This window comes from Arvicola amphibius, chromosome 3 (genome assembly GCF_903992535.2).
Source record: "Arvicola amphibius chromosome 3, mArvAmp1.2, whole genome shotgun sequence".
Taxonomy (NCBI): domain Eukaryota; kingdom Metazoa; phylum Chordata; class Mammalia; order Rodentia; family Cricetidae; genus Arvicola; species Arvicola amphibius.
In genome coordinates, this window is record NC_052049.1 from 45250466 (window position 1) to 45264443 (window position 13978).

The window sequence follows — 13978 nt, forward strand, 5'->3', positions numbered from 1 at the left end:
TAGCTAGTAGAGTGTATGAGAAGCCTTTGTAGGGCAAGCATCCTGCTAATATTTGGAACTTGGCTTTGACTCAAATGTGTGGAATGTGTGGAATGTGTGGACTCCCACCCACAGCACACTCACTAAAGGGACGTGCTACTTTGCCTGCCACCCATCTGGGTTGTCAGGACTTGGTTGACTGTGCCGTCGTTTAGCCCCCTTCCACGACGTGTCTCCTTTGTTACTTGTCTTTGAATCTCTTAGTTCTGATCTTACTTCTTCACAGAGCATCTTTTTAACACCACCTCATCTCCTTTATAGAGTGGGAATAAGGTGTCAATCACCACTACCCCATTTGAAAACACATCAATCAAAACAGGACCTGCCAGAAGGAACAGTTACAAGAGCCGAATGGTGAGAAGGAGCAAGAAGTCTAAGAAGAAGGAAAGTCTAGAAAGGTAGGTTGGGTCAGCCTTCTTGAAAGGTTGATAGCCATTGGATAAAATGCATTCCTTATCAAGTATATATGAGAAAGGTGCATTTCTCTATGAGAAATGTTATACCACAGTTCATAGTAGACCTTAAAGTTCAATGCATTACATGTATAGCAGAAAGAGTTACTGGCTCTCACTGTGAAAAGATTGCTATTGTTCTTTAGCATGTACAGACACCATGAATAGTCCTTTCCTGGTTGTATTAAGTGTTCTCTAGAACCCAGGATTACGCAACCTACAGAATGAACCTCTCTGTGCTTAGAAAGGGTTTTTTTTTTTTTTAGAATGTCTTAAAGGCTGCAGTTCAGTGAATCCAATAATGGCTGGCTGTGAAGTCCAAGACTCCAGTGGTTGTTCAGGCTATAAGGCTGGATGTGTCACCTGGTCTTTAGTTTATGCTGGAATCCCAAAGAACTGGGCTCTAATACCAGTGAAGGAATGGACTTGCTAGGAAGATGAGAGCAAGCAGGCACAGAGCAAACACTTCCTTCTTCCATATTCTATAGGCTTCCAGCAGAAGGTGTGGCCCAGATTAAAGGCCTATTTTCCTAACTCAAAGATCCAGATTAGAAATGGATTTAAATTAAGCAAAAAATTTTTTAAAAATCCCTCACAGTTGTACCCTCTATTTTGGGGTTTAAGTTCTAGGTGTAGTTAAGTTGAAAATCAACTGGTTTTAAATATATCTTATTGTCTTATGTTCATATACATAGGTACACACATAGCACAGTGCATCAGATGGCACGTTTTGGGAGCCAGTTCTTTTCTTCCATCATAGACTCAAAAGGTTGGCCGCAGGAGGTCATGTGGTTACGACTGTGTGGTAGCACCTCTACCTGCTGAGCCATCTCACCAGCTCTGCTGGATTTTCATTCCCCTTTGTTTGGTCATTACGTCTTTAGACATTTCATGAGAGCTAGTTTTTGATACACTTGACTAACAGGCAATTTTCCACATGAAATCTGCAGTTTAAATGTCTTATGAGTGATGAAGAAGATCTTTTAATGTCATATATCACAACATAACTGCATCTTTAAACCTTTCAAATAAGTCTGGAAATAATAACACTTTGTCTAACTGAGGTCTAATGAGGTAACGCCCAGTGGCAGACAGGGAACCATGGGACGTTCTCCGTACCTACTAAAGCATGTGCGGTTCTTTCCAGTCTGGTATGGTTCCTTTGAGCTGCCGTAGTCATGTTCCTGTGTTCACTTGAACCTGGGAGTCTCATGCTAAGACTTTTGGATAGAATTGTAAGAGAAGTGATATAATAATAGTGTTTTATTAGCTTCAGTCAAAACAGTTATGTATGTAAGAAAACAATATAGAGCCCAGCTGAGGCAGAGAACAAATGGGGCAAGAGTCATTTAAGTCATCAACTTGGGGGTTGGGATATTTCTGCTTTAGATATCTTAGGACCAGTAGGAGAGAAACAATATATGGTGTCAGAAGGTAGAAAGTGACTTTCTAAGTTTAACTCGAGTTTTATGGTGATGTTTTGGGGGTCTTTTGTTTAAGCATTGGGGATTGGGCCTAGACTTCATGCACATAAGCAAGTGTTCTACCACTGAGCAACATCCTGGACTTTCTCCTGCCCTTTCTCGTTGTTTTGTTTTGAGACAAAGTCTCAGTGTTCACTTGGTAGCTTTGTTGATACTCACTTTGTAGCCTAGACAGGTCTTGAACTTGAGATCCTCCTGCCTCAGCCTTTCAATGCACTGGGATTGCAGGCCTACACTTTCTAACTCAGCTTCTCAGTTTTCATGGTTGCATATCAACAGATAAGCCCCAAGTCTAGCCTAGAAAAACTAAAATAACCATGTAAACACATGATTTATAGTTATATACACTATAGTCATTTATACTACAGAGAGTTATTTACACTACAGAGAATTAAATATGCTATAGACAGTTATATACTCCATGAAGAGATATATACACTACAAAGAGTTATATACGCTATGGAGAGATACATACACTACAGAGAGTTATATACGCTATGGAGGGATATATACACTACAGAGAGATACATATGCTACAGAGAGTTATATATGCTATGATGGGATATATATACATTTCAGAGAGTTATATACGCTATGGAGAGATATATGTGTTACGGAGAATTATATACGCTATGGAGAGATATATACGCTACAAAGAGTTATATATATATGCTATAGAGAGTTATATACTATACACTACAGAGAGTTATATAACGCTATGAAAAGATAACACTAAACAGGTAGGAGTAGAAAGTGGTCATTCTGGAGTCAGAAGAAAGTGGGGTGCTTCTTCACAAGTTTATAGAGCTCCCTGACTTCTTTTTATGTGTGTGGGTGTTTTGCTTGCATGTGTGTCTATGCACCATGTGCTGGCCAGGAGGTGTCAGGTTCCCTGGAACTGAAGTTAGAGATGGTCATGACCCATCGTGTGGGTGCTGAGACTCAACCCTGGGTCCTCTGGAAGAGCAACCACTGCTCTTAACTGCTGAGCCATCTCCCTAGGCCCTCATATGTCATTTTATCCCAAATACATTTATTTTCCTCTTAGACAAGATCTAGGATTACTCTGGGTTTTTTTTTGGGGGGGGGTGTACTTTGTATTTTCATTTCCTTCAGGTTATTTAGAAAAAATATTTTAATGGTTAGCATTATGACAACTACCATGGCTGTCCTGGGCCTCTTTGGTGAAAGAGCTGTGGACGGTTACTGCACTGAGGAGCTGTGCATTTGTACACTTTTCTATACTGACCCCTTTTCACGCTGAATGCTCCTTTGCATCTGTTTCCCACTGATATGCCAGGCCTCGGCTTCACCTCGTTCCCTGCTTTCCATGTAAAGACACAGCAGACATTATGTCGGGCATATTTACAAGCCCACAGTGGAACAAGCACAGCAAACAGTCCTTCACAAACAAAAACCTCTGCCCCAAAACCTCCCACCTGAATGTAAGCCTCTAACCAAGACAACAGCCATAGGAAGCAAACTCATCTTGCTTAAGTCATGCCAATATAGACAAGGCATGAATGTACTCACAGGTGAAGGGTTTTAATACTGTATAACTTTCTTGCCCTACTGCTTCTTGCTGTTTGGCATGAAGCGATCCTAAGCCGTAAGGAAGCTGTCAGCACAGAGGTGGCGTGCTGCCGGTTTGTAGGTCAGCTGTCATGTCTCTGTGTGGCAGCGGTGTGACCACTGTGACCATCGTGACGATTGCTGTGGAGAGTAGGTTCTGACCACGTGCTCCTGTCTCCACTCAGGAGGAGATCGCTCTTCAAGAAGCTAGCCAAGCAGCCTTCTCCTTTGCTCCACACCAGCCGAAGTTTCTCCTGCTTGAACAGATCCCTGTCATCTGGAGAGAGCCTCCCGGGATCCCCCACCCACAGCTTGTCTCCACGGTCCCCAACACCCAGCTACCGCTCTACCCCTGATTTCCCGTCAGGTGAGTCCATCCAACCTAGACGGCCCGAGAGAGTGGAAAGGTCTTGGAAGGCATTAAACCAGGCAAGGATGAGGAAACAGGCCGAATTGGCACGTGACAGACAGCATTCAGAGCGTACACGATGGGGGACCATTCTGACTATTGGAATAGAGCGGGTAGGAGGACTCTGGGGAGGCTTAGGTGAGAAGCCTTCCCTGAACTTCTGAGGCAGAAGTGTAGGAAGAAAAGGAAAGACACCTGGTTGCTCACAATCCTATGTTTTCCACCCCCAGGTACCAACTCCTCCCAGAGCAGCTCACCAAGTTCAAGTGCCCCCAATTCTCCGGCAGGCTCAGGGCACATCCGGCCCAGTACCCTCCACGGCCTGGCCCCCAAACTCAGTGGGCAGCGATACCGCTCTGGAAGGCGAAAGTCAGCGGGCAGCATCCCGCTCTCCCCCCTGGCCAGGACACCCTCTCCCACTCCCCAGCCTACCTCCCCTCAGCGGTCACCTTCTCCACTGCTGGGACACACGCTGGGCAATGCCAAGATCACTCAGGCCTTTCCCAGCAAGATGCACTCTCCCCCCACCATCGTCAGGCACATCGTGAGGCCCAAGAGTGCAGAGCCGCCCCGCTCCCCACTGCTGAAGCGGGTACAGTCTGAGGAGAAGTTGTCACCCTCCTATGGCAGTGACAAGAAGCACCTGTGCTCCCGCAAGCACAGCCTGGAGGTGACGCAGGAGGAGGTGCAGAGGGAGCAGTGCCAGCGGGAGGTGACGCTGCAGAGCCTGGAGGAGAACGTGTGCGATGCGCCTTCCCTCAGTCGGGCCAGGCCAGTCGAGCAAGGCTGTCTGAAGCGGCCTGTGTCCCGGAAGCTGGGCAGGCAAGAGTCTGTGGATGACCTGGACCGGGAGAAGCTAAAAGCCAAGGTCATAGTGAAGAAACCAGAGGAGAAACATGAATCCCACCAGAAACCTCACAGCCTTGGTGGTGACTCAGAAAGCTATGCTCTCTTCAGGCTGGAGGAGAGAGAGAAGAAAGTGTACCCTAAGGGGCTGGAAAGGTCAGGTCACTTTGAGAACACAGCAGCAGAGTCTCCTTGTGTGGGCAGCCTGCTGAAGGACACTCTTCACAAGCAGGCCAGCGTGCGGGCCATCGAAGGGGTGGCCTCGGATGGGGCAGCATGCAGCCTGGCACCTGGGGAGCATGGCCAATCTCTAAGTGACTTTAAGCGGGCCTCGGCTTCTAGCATCCTCCAGGAGAGTATGTGTCACACCCCTGACAGACCCACTTCTGGAAAGGGTGACTACATAGAGAAGGCCTCCCAGGCCAAAGAGCTCCTTCGAAACGAGAAGCTGGACAGCAAGCTGGCCAATATTGATTACCTCCGAAAGAAAATGTCACTGGACGACAAAGATGATAGTCACTGTGCCATCCTGAAACCCAAGATGACATCTAGCACCCATGAATGCCTGCCAGGGAACCCTGTACGGCCCATGGCTGGGCAGCAGGAGACCATGCCATCCTCTGAGAGCCGGGCATTCATCAACAGTACCCACACATCTCAGATGAACGCCGTTTCCTTTGTTCCTCTCAAGGCCTTAGCTGGCCGGGTAGAAAATGGAGGTGAGAAACAAGGTTTTGTGGCTCCCGAATCCCCCGCAAGGAAGAGCCCCTCCGAGTATAAGCTGGAGGGCAGGTCGGTTTCATGCCTGAAGCCAATTGAGGGTACCCTGGACATTGCTCTCCTGTCTGGACCTCATGCTTCCAAAACAGAGCTGCCTTCCCCGGAGCCTGCACAGAGCCCCAGCCCAGCCCATCCCAGTGTCAGCGTGGGATCCTCGGGGTCACCAGCTCTTCCCAGTAGCAGCGGGAAAAAGAGTAACGCCACCAGCCTGAGGGAGCCTTCCTCTGTCAGCTTAAAGGTGAATAAATCTTACCTGCTGGAGCCTCGGTTCCTGCCCCCAAGCCGGGGACTCCAGGATTCACTAGCAACTCTTGGGCTAGAATCAAAGTCAAAGCAGGACAGGAAGGTTACTCATCCTGCTGCCAGGAGCACAGCAACTGTCCCTGAGAGCCACCTCCAGCAGAAAGATGGTGGTCCTACCAAACACCAAGACCGTGCCAGTGTTCCTGACCCAGGGCAGACCCTGCACAATGCTGACCCAGCCAGGCTGGGTATACGTGCCCCGCTGCTACCAGAAGTGACCCCTTCCAAGGAGAAACCGGGTCCAAAGGAAGCAGCGGAGAAGGTGAAAAGTCAGTGCTCTGCCGTAAAGGATGATGTATACAGAGAGCCCTGTGTGAAGCTGTGTCCTGCAGAGATGAGTAAAGGCAGTGACAATTCCAAGAGCCTCCCTCCTGGGGGATGGACCCATCCCGATTTCTGCATGCAGACCCAGACTACAGAGAAAACACGGGCATGTGCAAAAACAAGCTCCAGAGATGGCCATGATGAGGTGAAGTCCCTGGCCAGGGAGGACTCCTTGTACTCAGCCGGGCTTCTGTGTGAGAAGGAGGTGGGCAGGGCAAGAAAAGGCACAGAAGCCAAGCCTGAAGTCCCTGCTACCAGGCACCCTCCTCAGTCACCAGGAATTGAGAACGAGAAGAGCGAAAAGCCCTCCACCACCCCCTCTTTGCAGAAACAGACTCCCAGAGAGCCCAGCAGGAAGGAGCAGGCCCTGCAGAGGCATGGAGGCAGCGGCCCTCAACAGCCCCTGACCACCAAAGAGCTGTCCAACCCAGCAGCTTGGCAGCATTGCACTTCACCAAACCACACTCTTACCAAGGAGCTGGGGACCAAATCTGCTGCCGCAGAGCCAAGCACCAGCCTCCAAGACACTCCCCGATCTGCTACTGCCACCGCTACTGCCACCACTGCCACCCCCAGTGCTGGGCACAGTGACTGTAGTAGCCATAAGTCCCGGCCTAGCCCTGACCCCAGCCCTTCAAAGTCTAAGCACCCAGACAGGTCCCTCTCCTCACAGAAACTGAGTGCCGCATCTGCAAAAGGCAAAGAGCCTGCCACTCAACCCCTCGGTGGCTCCAGCAGAGAGGGGAAGGGTGGAAGCAAGGGTCCCCTGGACATGTTCCCTGCCATCCTGACCACCCAGGGCAAAGCGATCGATGTGTTTGGGCAGGGAGAAGGTAGGGTCACTATCACACTCCACACTGAAGAGAGTCCTCTAGATGCTAAACTGAAAACCACCAATGGAGGCTGTCCCCAGGAGATGCAGGAGAAGCATCCTCCCCGACAAGGACATCCAGCCTTCAGTGAAGCAGTGGACCAGAAACTTCTCACTGCTGGTGAAAAGCAAAGCCTGTCTCCAAAGCATCCCAAACCATCCACTGTGAAAGACTGCCCTACTCTGTGCAGACAGACAGACAAAAGCCCAAGTCAGCAGGCTTCCCCTGGGGACAGGAAGTTGGAAGGGAAGAAAGGGACAGAGGCACTTTATGTTCCAACCCCAGAGGGCTACAAGCTGGAGGCCAGCCCTTCTCCCCACCATGGTGAGAGCCGACTCAAAGGCCCAGAGAGGCCAGCCATGGGCATGGGGAAGGGCTTCTCAGAGGCCAAGGGGAAAGGGCCTGGTCCTCAGAAGCCACTGGCTGAAACCGGCAAGACCAGTGGTATGAAACGGTCACCCTCTGCCACTGCACAGAGTTCGCTCCGCTCAGCTGGTCCCCCAGAGAAATCTCTGAGTTATTCAGCCAGCTTTCCCGAGGCCCAGCCTGCAGCACGAGAGGTCACTGCAGCCACCAGCAGCCCCTCATCTGCCAAGGCTATCATGGGTACCTCAGAATCCTCAGCCCCCAGCAACAGGGACCATAGGAAATCCCAGTCTGGGGGAGATGGCCGAAACCAAATGACAAAGAGTGACTCTCTGCCCTCCTTCCGCCTTTCCAACTCCACCCTGGATTCACACCTCCCAGACCCACAGATGCCCAGCACAGCCGGCCACCGGGACAGGGCACTGTCAGTAACTGCTGCCACAGGGGAACTCAGAGGGAGAGAGCTTACCCAACCTCCCCCAGCCAGGAAACAGAATGTGGGCAGGGAGGTGACCAGAGCACCCCCAGCCCAAAGCACAGATCGCTCCCTCGCGCTTTCCTCGGAGAAGGACTACGTGGTGCGGCAGAGGAGGGGCAAGGAGAGCTTGCGTAGCAGTCCTCACAAAAAGGCCTCCTAACACGGGGCCCTTGGTTACAGGGCTGTGAGACCCCGCCAGAGCATCTATGTAACTGGGTCGTTGCCACCTTACAAACCAGCATTGTATGGGAATGTCCTCCAAGCAGAGCTCTGGGCTCACAGAGGAGGAGAGACAGAGAAAAAGGGAACTTTCTTCCAGATGCCTTCCCAGTCGTAACCGGTAAAACTGTTGCCAGATAGTGTTTGTACAAAACCTGCCTCTCCAGCCGTGTGCTGGTGAGGAAGTCTCTCTGTACATACCTAGCAATGTGTTTGGTTTGGGATGTAGAGAGTATACCTCGCTGCTGACCGCCTTGTTGACCGAAGCTTTTCTGGGTGAAGATACGTCTTTTACCACTTAACCATCGCGCGGTAATGAAGCAAAGTGGTCAGAGCTAGGTGTGTGTGAAAATAGAATCCTATCCATGCTCGCGTATGTACACATCCACCTATGTGTTTTGGTCTGTGGTTTGAGGATAGTTCAAAGCTCCATTTGTATAAGTAGAGTTAAAGATGAAAGGAAGCCCTAAATACAGTAGATGGTGAGTTTTTGTGTGTATATTTAACCAGGATCTCTGATCATACTGAATCTGGCTACCTGTATTTTCTGAGCTGCTGCTTTTGGACCCCTCTCCTAGGAGTGAGTGGCCAGGACAGGTAGAGCCAGGTATCTATTTGACAGCCCTTGTAGGGGACATTTTGACCTTCAGGTCCAAGTGGCCCAAAGAGGCAATTGTCTTCATCTCTGGGTCTTGTGTCTGCTCTTTACCTGAGGGTACACAGAGACTAGAAACACACTGTTGGGTCTCTGGGTCCTGTGTCTGACCTTCACCTGAGGGTATGCAGAGACTAGAAACACACTAAGTCTCTGGGTCCTGTGTCTGACCTTCACCTGAGGGCCCACAGGGACTAGAAACATATTGTGGGTCAGCTTTCTTCCTTCTCCCCATCCTTTCTGAGCCCCTACCCTCAGGCCTTCATGCTGTGAGTCCAAGAAGCACATGGTTATGGTGGGTGCTGCGCCAGCCCTGCCCGTGAGGAAACGGGAAGATCACTGGCTGCACACCAATCCGCTAGTACTTAGGTGGAGTGATACGCATTAGGAAACAGAAAATCACTGGCTGCACACAAACCTGCTAGTACTTAGGTGGGGTGATATTCATTAGGCATTGGAAGAGGTTTTAAATTTGCTTTTGTTGAGGAAAAGGGGGTGGGGTGGATTTTGGCATCATAGCATATATATTAAAGAATAATCAGGACATCAGATACATTTTAATACATAGCTGGGGCCTTATGTTGTAGATGAAGCTTGCTGTTTTTAGCAAGTTCCTGGGTTTCACATTCATTTCTGACGCATCAAGTAGCTCCATACATTTCATAACACGATCTCTTTATTTGTATGCAAAAATTACTGTATTAATAAAGAGCAGCATTTTGTAACAAAGAGACTGGAGCTATTTGGTGCTTGAATGTGACCATCCTTTTTACTTTTGCTAAGCCTTATTTAAATTTTGTATACCATGAAATGTGTAGAGTCTGTCAGATCATTTTAGTGCTGAAGGTTTTTCTGATTTGTTTCTGTTGTCGCGGTTTTTTGATGGCTTGTTTTGGGCTATAAGATGGCACTCGCTGAAGTACATACTAAGGCACAATGCAGATACATTTTTATAAGATGCTTGGGATACATACCAAGACTTTGTTCTATAAGAGGAAAAAATTACAAATGAATATTGAATCTAGCACCGGACCCCCTTGGGGGTGTCTTGGTATCTTTCCACCAAAAGCTTATTTATGTGAGCACACTCTGTGGGTTGTAACTAACCTTGTAATGTTGTAAGCACTCTAGAAACAAAGGCATGGCATCACTGACTGCTTGGTTGACCATTGTTGCAAAGCCGTTTGGCAATGAAAAAGGAAAGGAAAAAGGAGTGTCCTCTTCACCCATCTCCCCGCCCCCACACAGCGCATCACCTCCCCCCCATCACTACATTGTGAAACTGTAGAACAAACAAATATTTTTTACAAAAACTCAAATGGGTCTCAAAAGTGGTCTCAACACTTATAATGCATATCTGGTTGGCAGATCTAATCGCGCAATCCTTCTCTACTCAGACATCAGAACAGGTCTGTCCAGGAGGTAGTTCACGGTTTACAGTCCTTTCCTTTCTAACTGTCCAGTTTTCTTTTAAGCACAACTAGCGGCTTGTTTACAAAGGATATTTTTATGTATATTTTGTATAGTGTATTATCATTTTGCCAAATATGTTTTTGCATTTTGGATGAGTAAAGAGTACTTAAGGTTGCTTACATGTGATACCTGTTTGTTGTTGTGAATCTCCCCCGCCAGCTGGTAGAACTTTTCCTGTGTTCTCTTTGGTCAGTCTCCATGTGGTTGTGAGATGTACCCCTCGGTAGGACTCCCAGCTGTAGATTTACCAGCTTCGGTTTGTTAGGATCTGTGCAATAAAGTGTTGGCAGTCTTATTTTCTCCAAGAAATCCCCCCATGAATGTCATAATTGTTGTATATTGAACAAATATTTATACTTATGCAGTTGCATAACATTGAATAAAAATTTAGCATGAAAGATAACGGATATGTTTTATGTTTTTTCCACCTTTGTACATTATACATGCCAAACACTGCAGATGGTCGATCACTCAGATTCCTTATGAATGCTTTTGGTGAGTTGATTGGTTTGCCTGTTTCCTTTTTGCTCCACAGAATTAGTTTGGTCTTGAAGGGAAATCCCCCAGCTTATTCCCATTTTGTTTTGCCCCCAACCATTATATACACCCATGCTCACCACGTTGCCAGGAAAGAGGTCTTGTCTCCCATGACTCCTTCATGTTCTATGATCTCACTCTACCCATCACCCCCAATTTCAGAAACCCACTTTCCCGGCTCCCTTCCCTACTGGCCTAAAGAAGAATCTACACTTGATAGCGTTCAGTCTTCTGTCACACTCACTACCACGGTTAGCTTCCACACACTGTCAACACTGGTTTGAGGGGTGCCGGTGCCACTTGGCTATGTGCAAAGGCTACTTCCCAACATCATTTATATGGACCATTGCCCCCCGCAATGACCAGTATTCCCCAAAACGACTCCCTTTTAGTTCAAAACAGACTTTTTCATGCTCATTTCCCTAGTCACCACATGACATGGATACCCATGTCAACACATATGAGCAAAAAAATCAAACACATGCATTCCCATTCTCTTTAATGTTCCTTTCTTCCCTCAGACCATGCTGTGTTCCCCATCTTTTTCTGATCACATCCGAAGTTTCTACCTAAATTATTTCTCTCTCTGGTAAAATGAACCAAAGCAGTAACAACAGCAGCAGCAACAACCAAAAAAAAAAAAAACCCACTTGTCCAATCCGTTTCACAAACTGTTATTCGAGGCTGGCCCTACCCATTTTCTGCTCTGAGCAGCTTTGATTTAGACTGTCACAGTCTCTCTCTAAGTGACTCTATAAGCTCCCTAAATTTTACTGGATCTTAGCCTTTTGTCTTAGTTTGGGTTTCTGTTGCTGTGAAGAGACACCATGACCACAGCAACTCTTATAAAGGAAAACATTTAGTTGGGGCTGGCTTACTGCTCAGAGGTTTAGTCTATTATCATCGTGGTGAGACGTGGAGGCATGCAGGCAGACATGGTGCTGGAGAAGGAGCTGAGAGCTTACATCTTAATCTGCAGGCAGCAGGAGGAGACTGTATCATACTAGGCCTAGCTTGAGCATGTAATACCTCAAAGTCGGCTTCCACAGTGACACACATCCTCCAGCAAGGCCACACTTCCTCCAATAAAGAGCCGTGCCTCCTAATAGTGCCACTCCCTATGGGCCAAGCATTCAAACACATGAGTCTTATGGGGCCATAGCTATTCAAACCACCACATTCTGCTGTTCTTCACAATGTCCCTAGAGAGAGAAACATACTATGTTACAGCCTTTACATATTTAAAAACTTCATTGTCAGAGTCCAGCTCCTTAAACATTCTCTCTTAGTGCATCTTTTAGGAACATTTTTGTTTTGTTTTGTTTTGTTTTTGTTTTTCGAGACAGGGTTTCTTCTGTAGCTTTTGGAGACTGTCCCGGAACTAGCTCTTGTAGCCCAGGTTGGCCTCGAACTCACAGAGCTCCACCTGCCTCTGCCTCCTGAGTGCTGGGATTAAAGGCGTGCGCCACCACCGCCAGGCTCTTTTAGGAACTTTTTTGTTTTAAGGAAGTTCCTAGTGCTTTGTACTTTATAAAAAGAGGTTCTGGAGCCAAAAGCCCGAAGTTGGCTAGTCCCATTTGTTCGGCTTCTGGCCAGGGCTTCATGGCAGAGGCTCTCATGGTGGTAGGAGCAATTAAAGAGAGATTATATAGCAAGATGGGAAGCCAAAGACTCAGGGGGCCAGGCTTCTTTTTCTGTATAAAAAGACACTCTTGTGAGAACAAACCAAAGCCCAAGAGAACATTAATCTCTTCCAAGGATGGTATTACCAGTGTGCTGCCATACTGGGGACTGAGTTTCCATCATTTAATTACTTCCAAAGGTAGCAGCGTACATAACCCCAACTAGAAAGGCCTTTCCTGGCAGCCTATGGGATTCACTGCATTATCTTGCTGTTTTCTGTTTCTTCATGTGTATCTGTGAGATCCAAGCTTCCTGTTCCTCTGTCTTGCTTTTTTTCTGATATAACCACTGGGATAGAACTCCCTGTGTTATCTACATATTAATATTTGAGATTTTTAATCTATTTTTATTTTATGTATATGAGTACATACACACACTTGTGCCCAGTTTGCATGCCTGATGCCCATGGCAGCCAGAAATGGGTATCAGATCCCTTGAACTGTACTAATGTCAGCTACCATGTGGGTACTGGGAACTGAACCCAGGTCCTCTAGCAAGAGCAGCCAGTGCTCTTAACCACTGAACCTTCTCTACAGCTTCCATTTTTTTTTATTTTGAAATGTTAATTCTAGTTAAATAATTGAAGTGATAGTATTTCTCTAACAAACTTGGGACTACATCCTTTCCTGAGGCTAAGGCATTGTTTTAAGTGACTCTCTGATGATGGGGGAATAGCTTTCAGAAATTATAAATTGTATTTTTTATAGGATATGGCATAGGAATGGGTGTAAGAGTCTCGTTCTTAGATAAATATAAGAGAAAAAGAAATCACTTCCAAAAAAAGCAAGCAAACAATCCCACTAACCTACTCATGAGAGGCAGTGAACATACTAGCAGTCCAACAGTCAAACTCTAATGGGCACATGAGCCTCATGGGAAAGTTGGCTGTTCTGCCTGAGGAAGCTGAGTAGAGATGAAAATTTGTAAAATTTAATAAGTTCTTCAATGAGTCAAATGCTACTTACTGTCTGTTTGGCCACACCAACTGATCACCAGCCCCACATGTCTATGTCCTCGGGTATTCTAATGTACACTCAAGGTAGAAGAGCAAAGACAATTCCCCATTGTAAGCAGAGACCATACTTTAGTTTTCTGTCTGCCCAGACCTGAACAATCACACAAAACTATATTAAGTACAACACTGCTTGGCCAATGACTCAGGCATATTCCTAGCTACCTTAAATTAATCCATTTCTATTAGTCTGTATCACCACAAGATTGTGGCTTACCAGTAAGGTTCTGGCATCCTCATTCAACAGCTACATAGCATCTGCCTGACTCTGCTTCTTTTCTTCCTGCATTCTGTTTAGTTTTCCCTGCCTAGCTCTATTCTACCCTGCCATAGGCCAAAGGAGCTTCTCTGTTAACCGATGGTCATAAAACATAGTAACAACATACAAAGGGGTATCCCACATCCTCTCCCCTTTTCTGTCTGAACAAAAAGCAAGGTTTTAACTTTAACATAGTAAAATCACTTATCTTAAGT

General features: G+C 47.1%; 1 protein-coding gene across 3 annotated transcripts in view; it reads left to right on the forward strand.

The window, feature by feature from the left end:
• LOC119809593 (microtubule-associated serine/threonine-protein kinase 4) overlaps window positions 1-10675 on the forward strand; it is a 172669-nt gene extending 161994 nt beyond the window's left edge. For all 3 annotated transcript variants that reach the window (XM_038322502.1, XM_038322500.1, XM_038322501.1), the window contains 3 exons: window positions 301-437; window positions 3733-3914; window positions 4187-10675. In XM_038322502.1, the coding sequence (XP_038178430.1) occupies window positions 301-437; window positions 3733-3914; window positions 4187-8085 (4218 nt within the window). In that variant the 3' untranslated portion in view covers window positions 8086-10675. The remainder of the gene's footprint in view (window positions 1-300; window positions 438-3732; window positions 3915-4186) is intronic.
• The last annotated feature ends 3303 nt before the right edge of the window (window positions 10676-13978 follow it).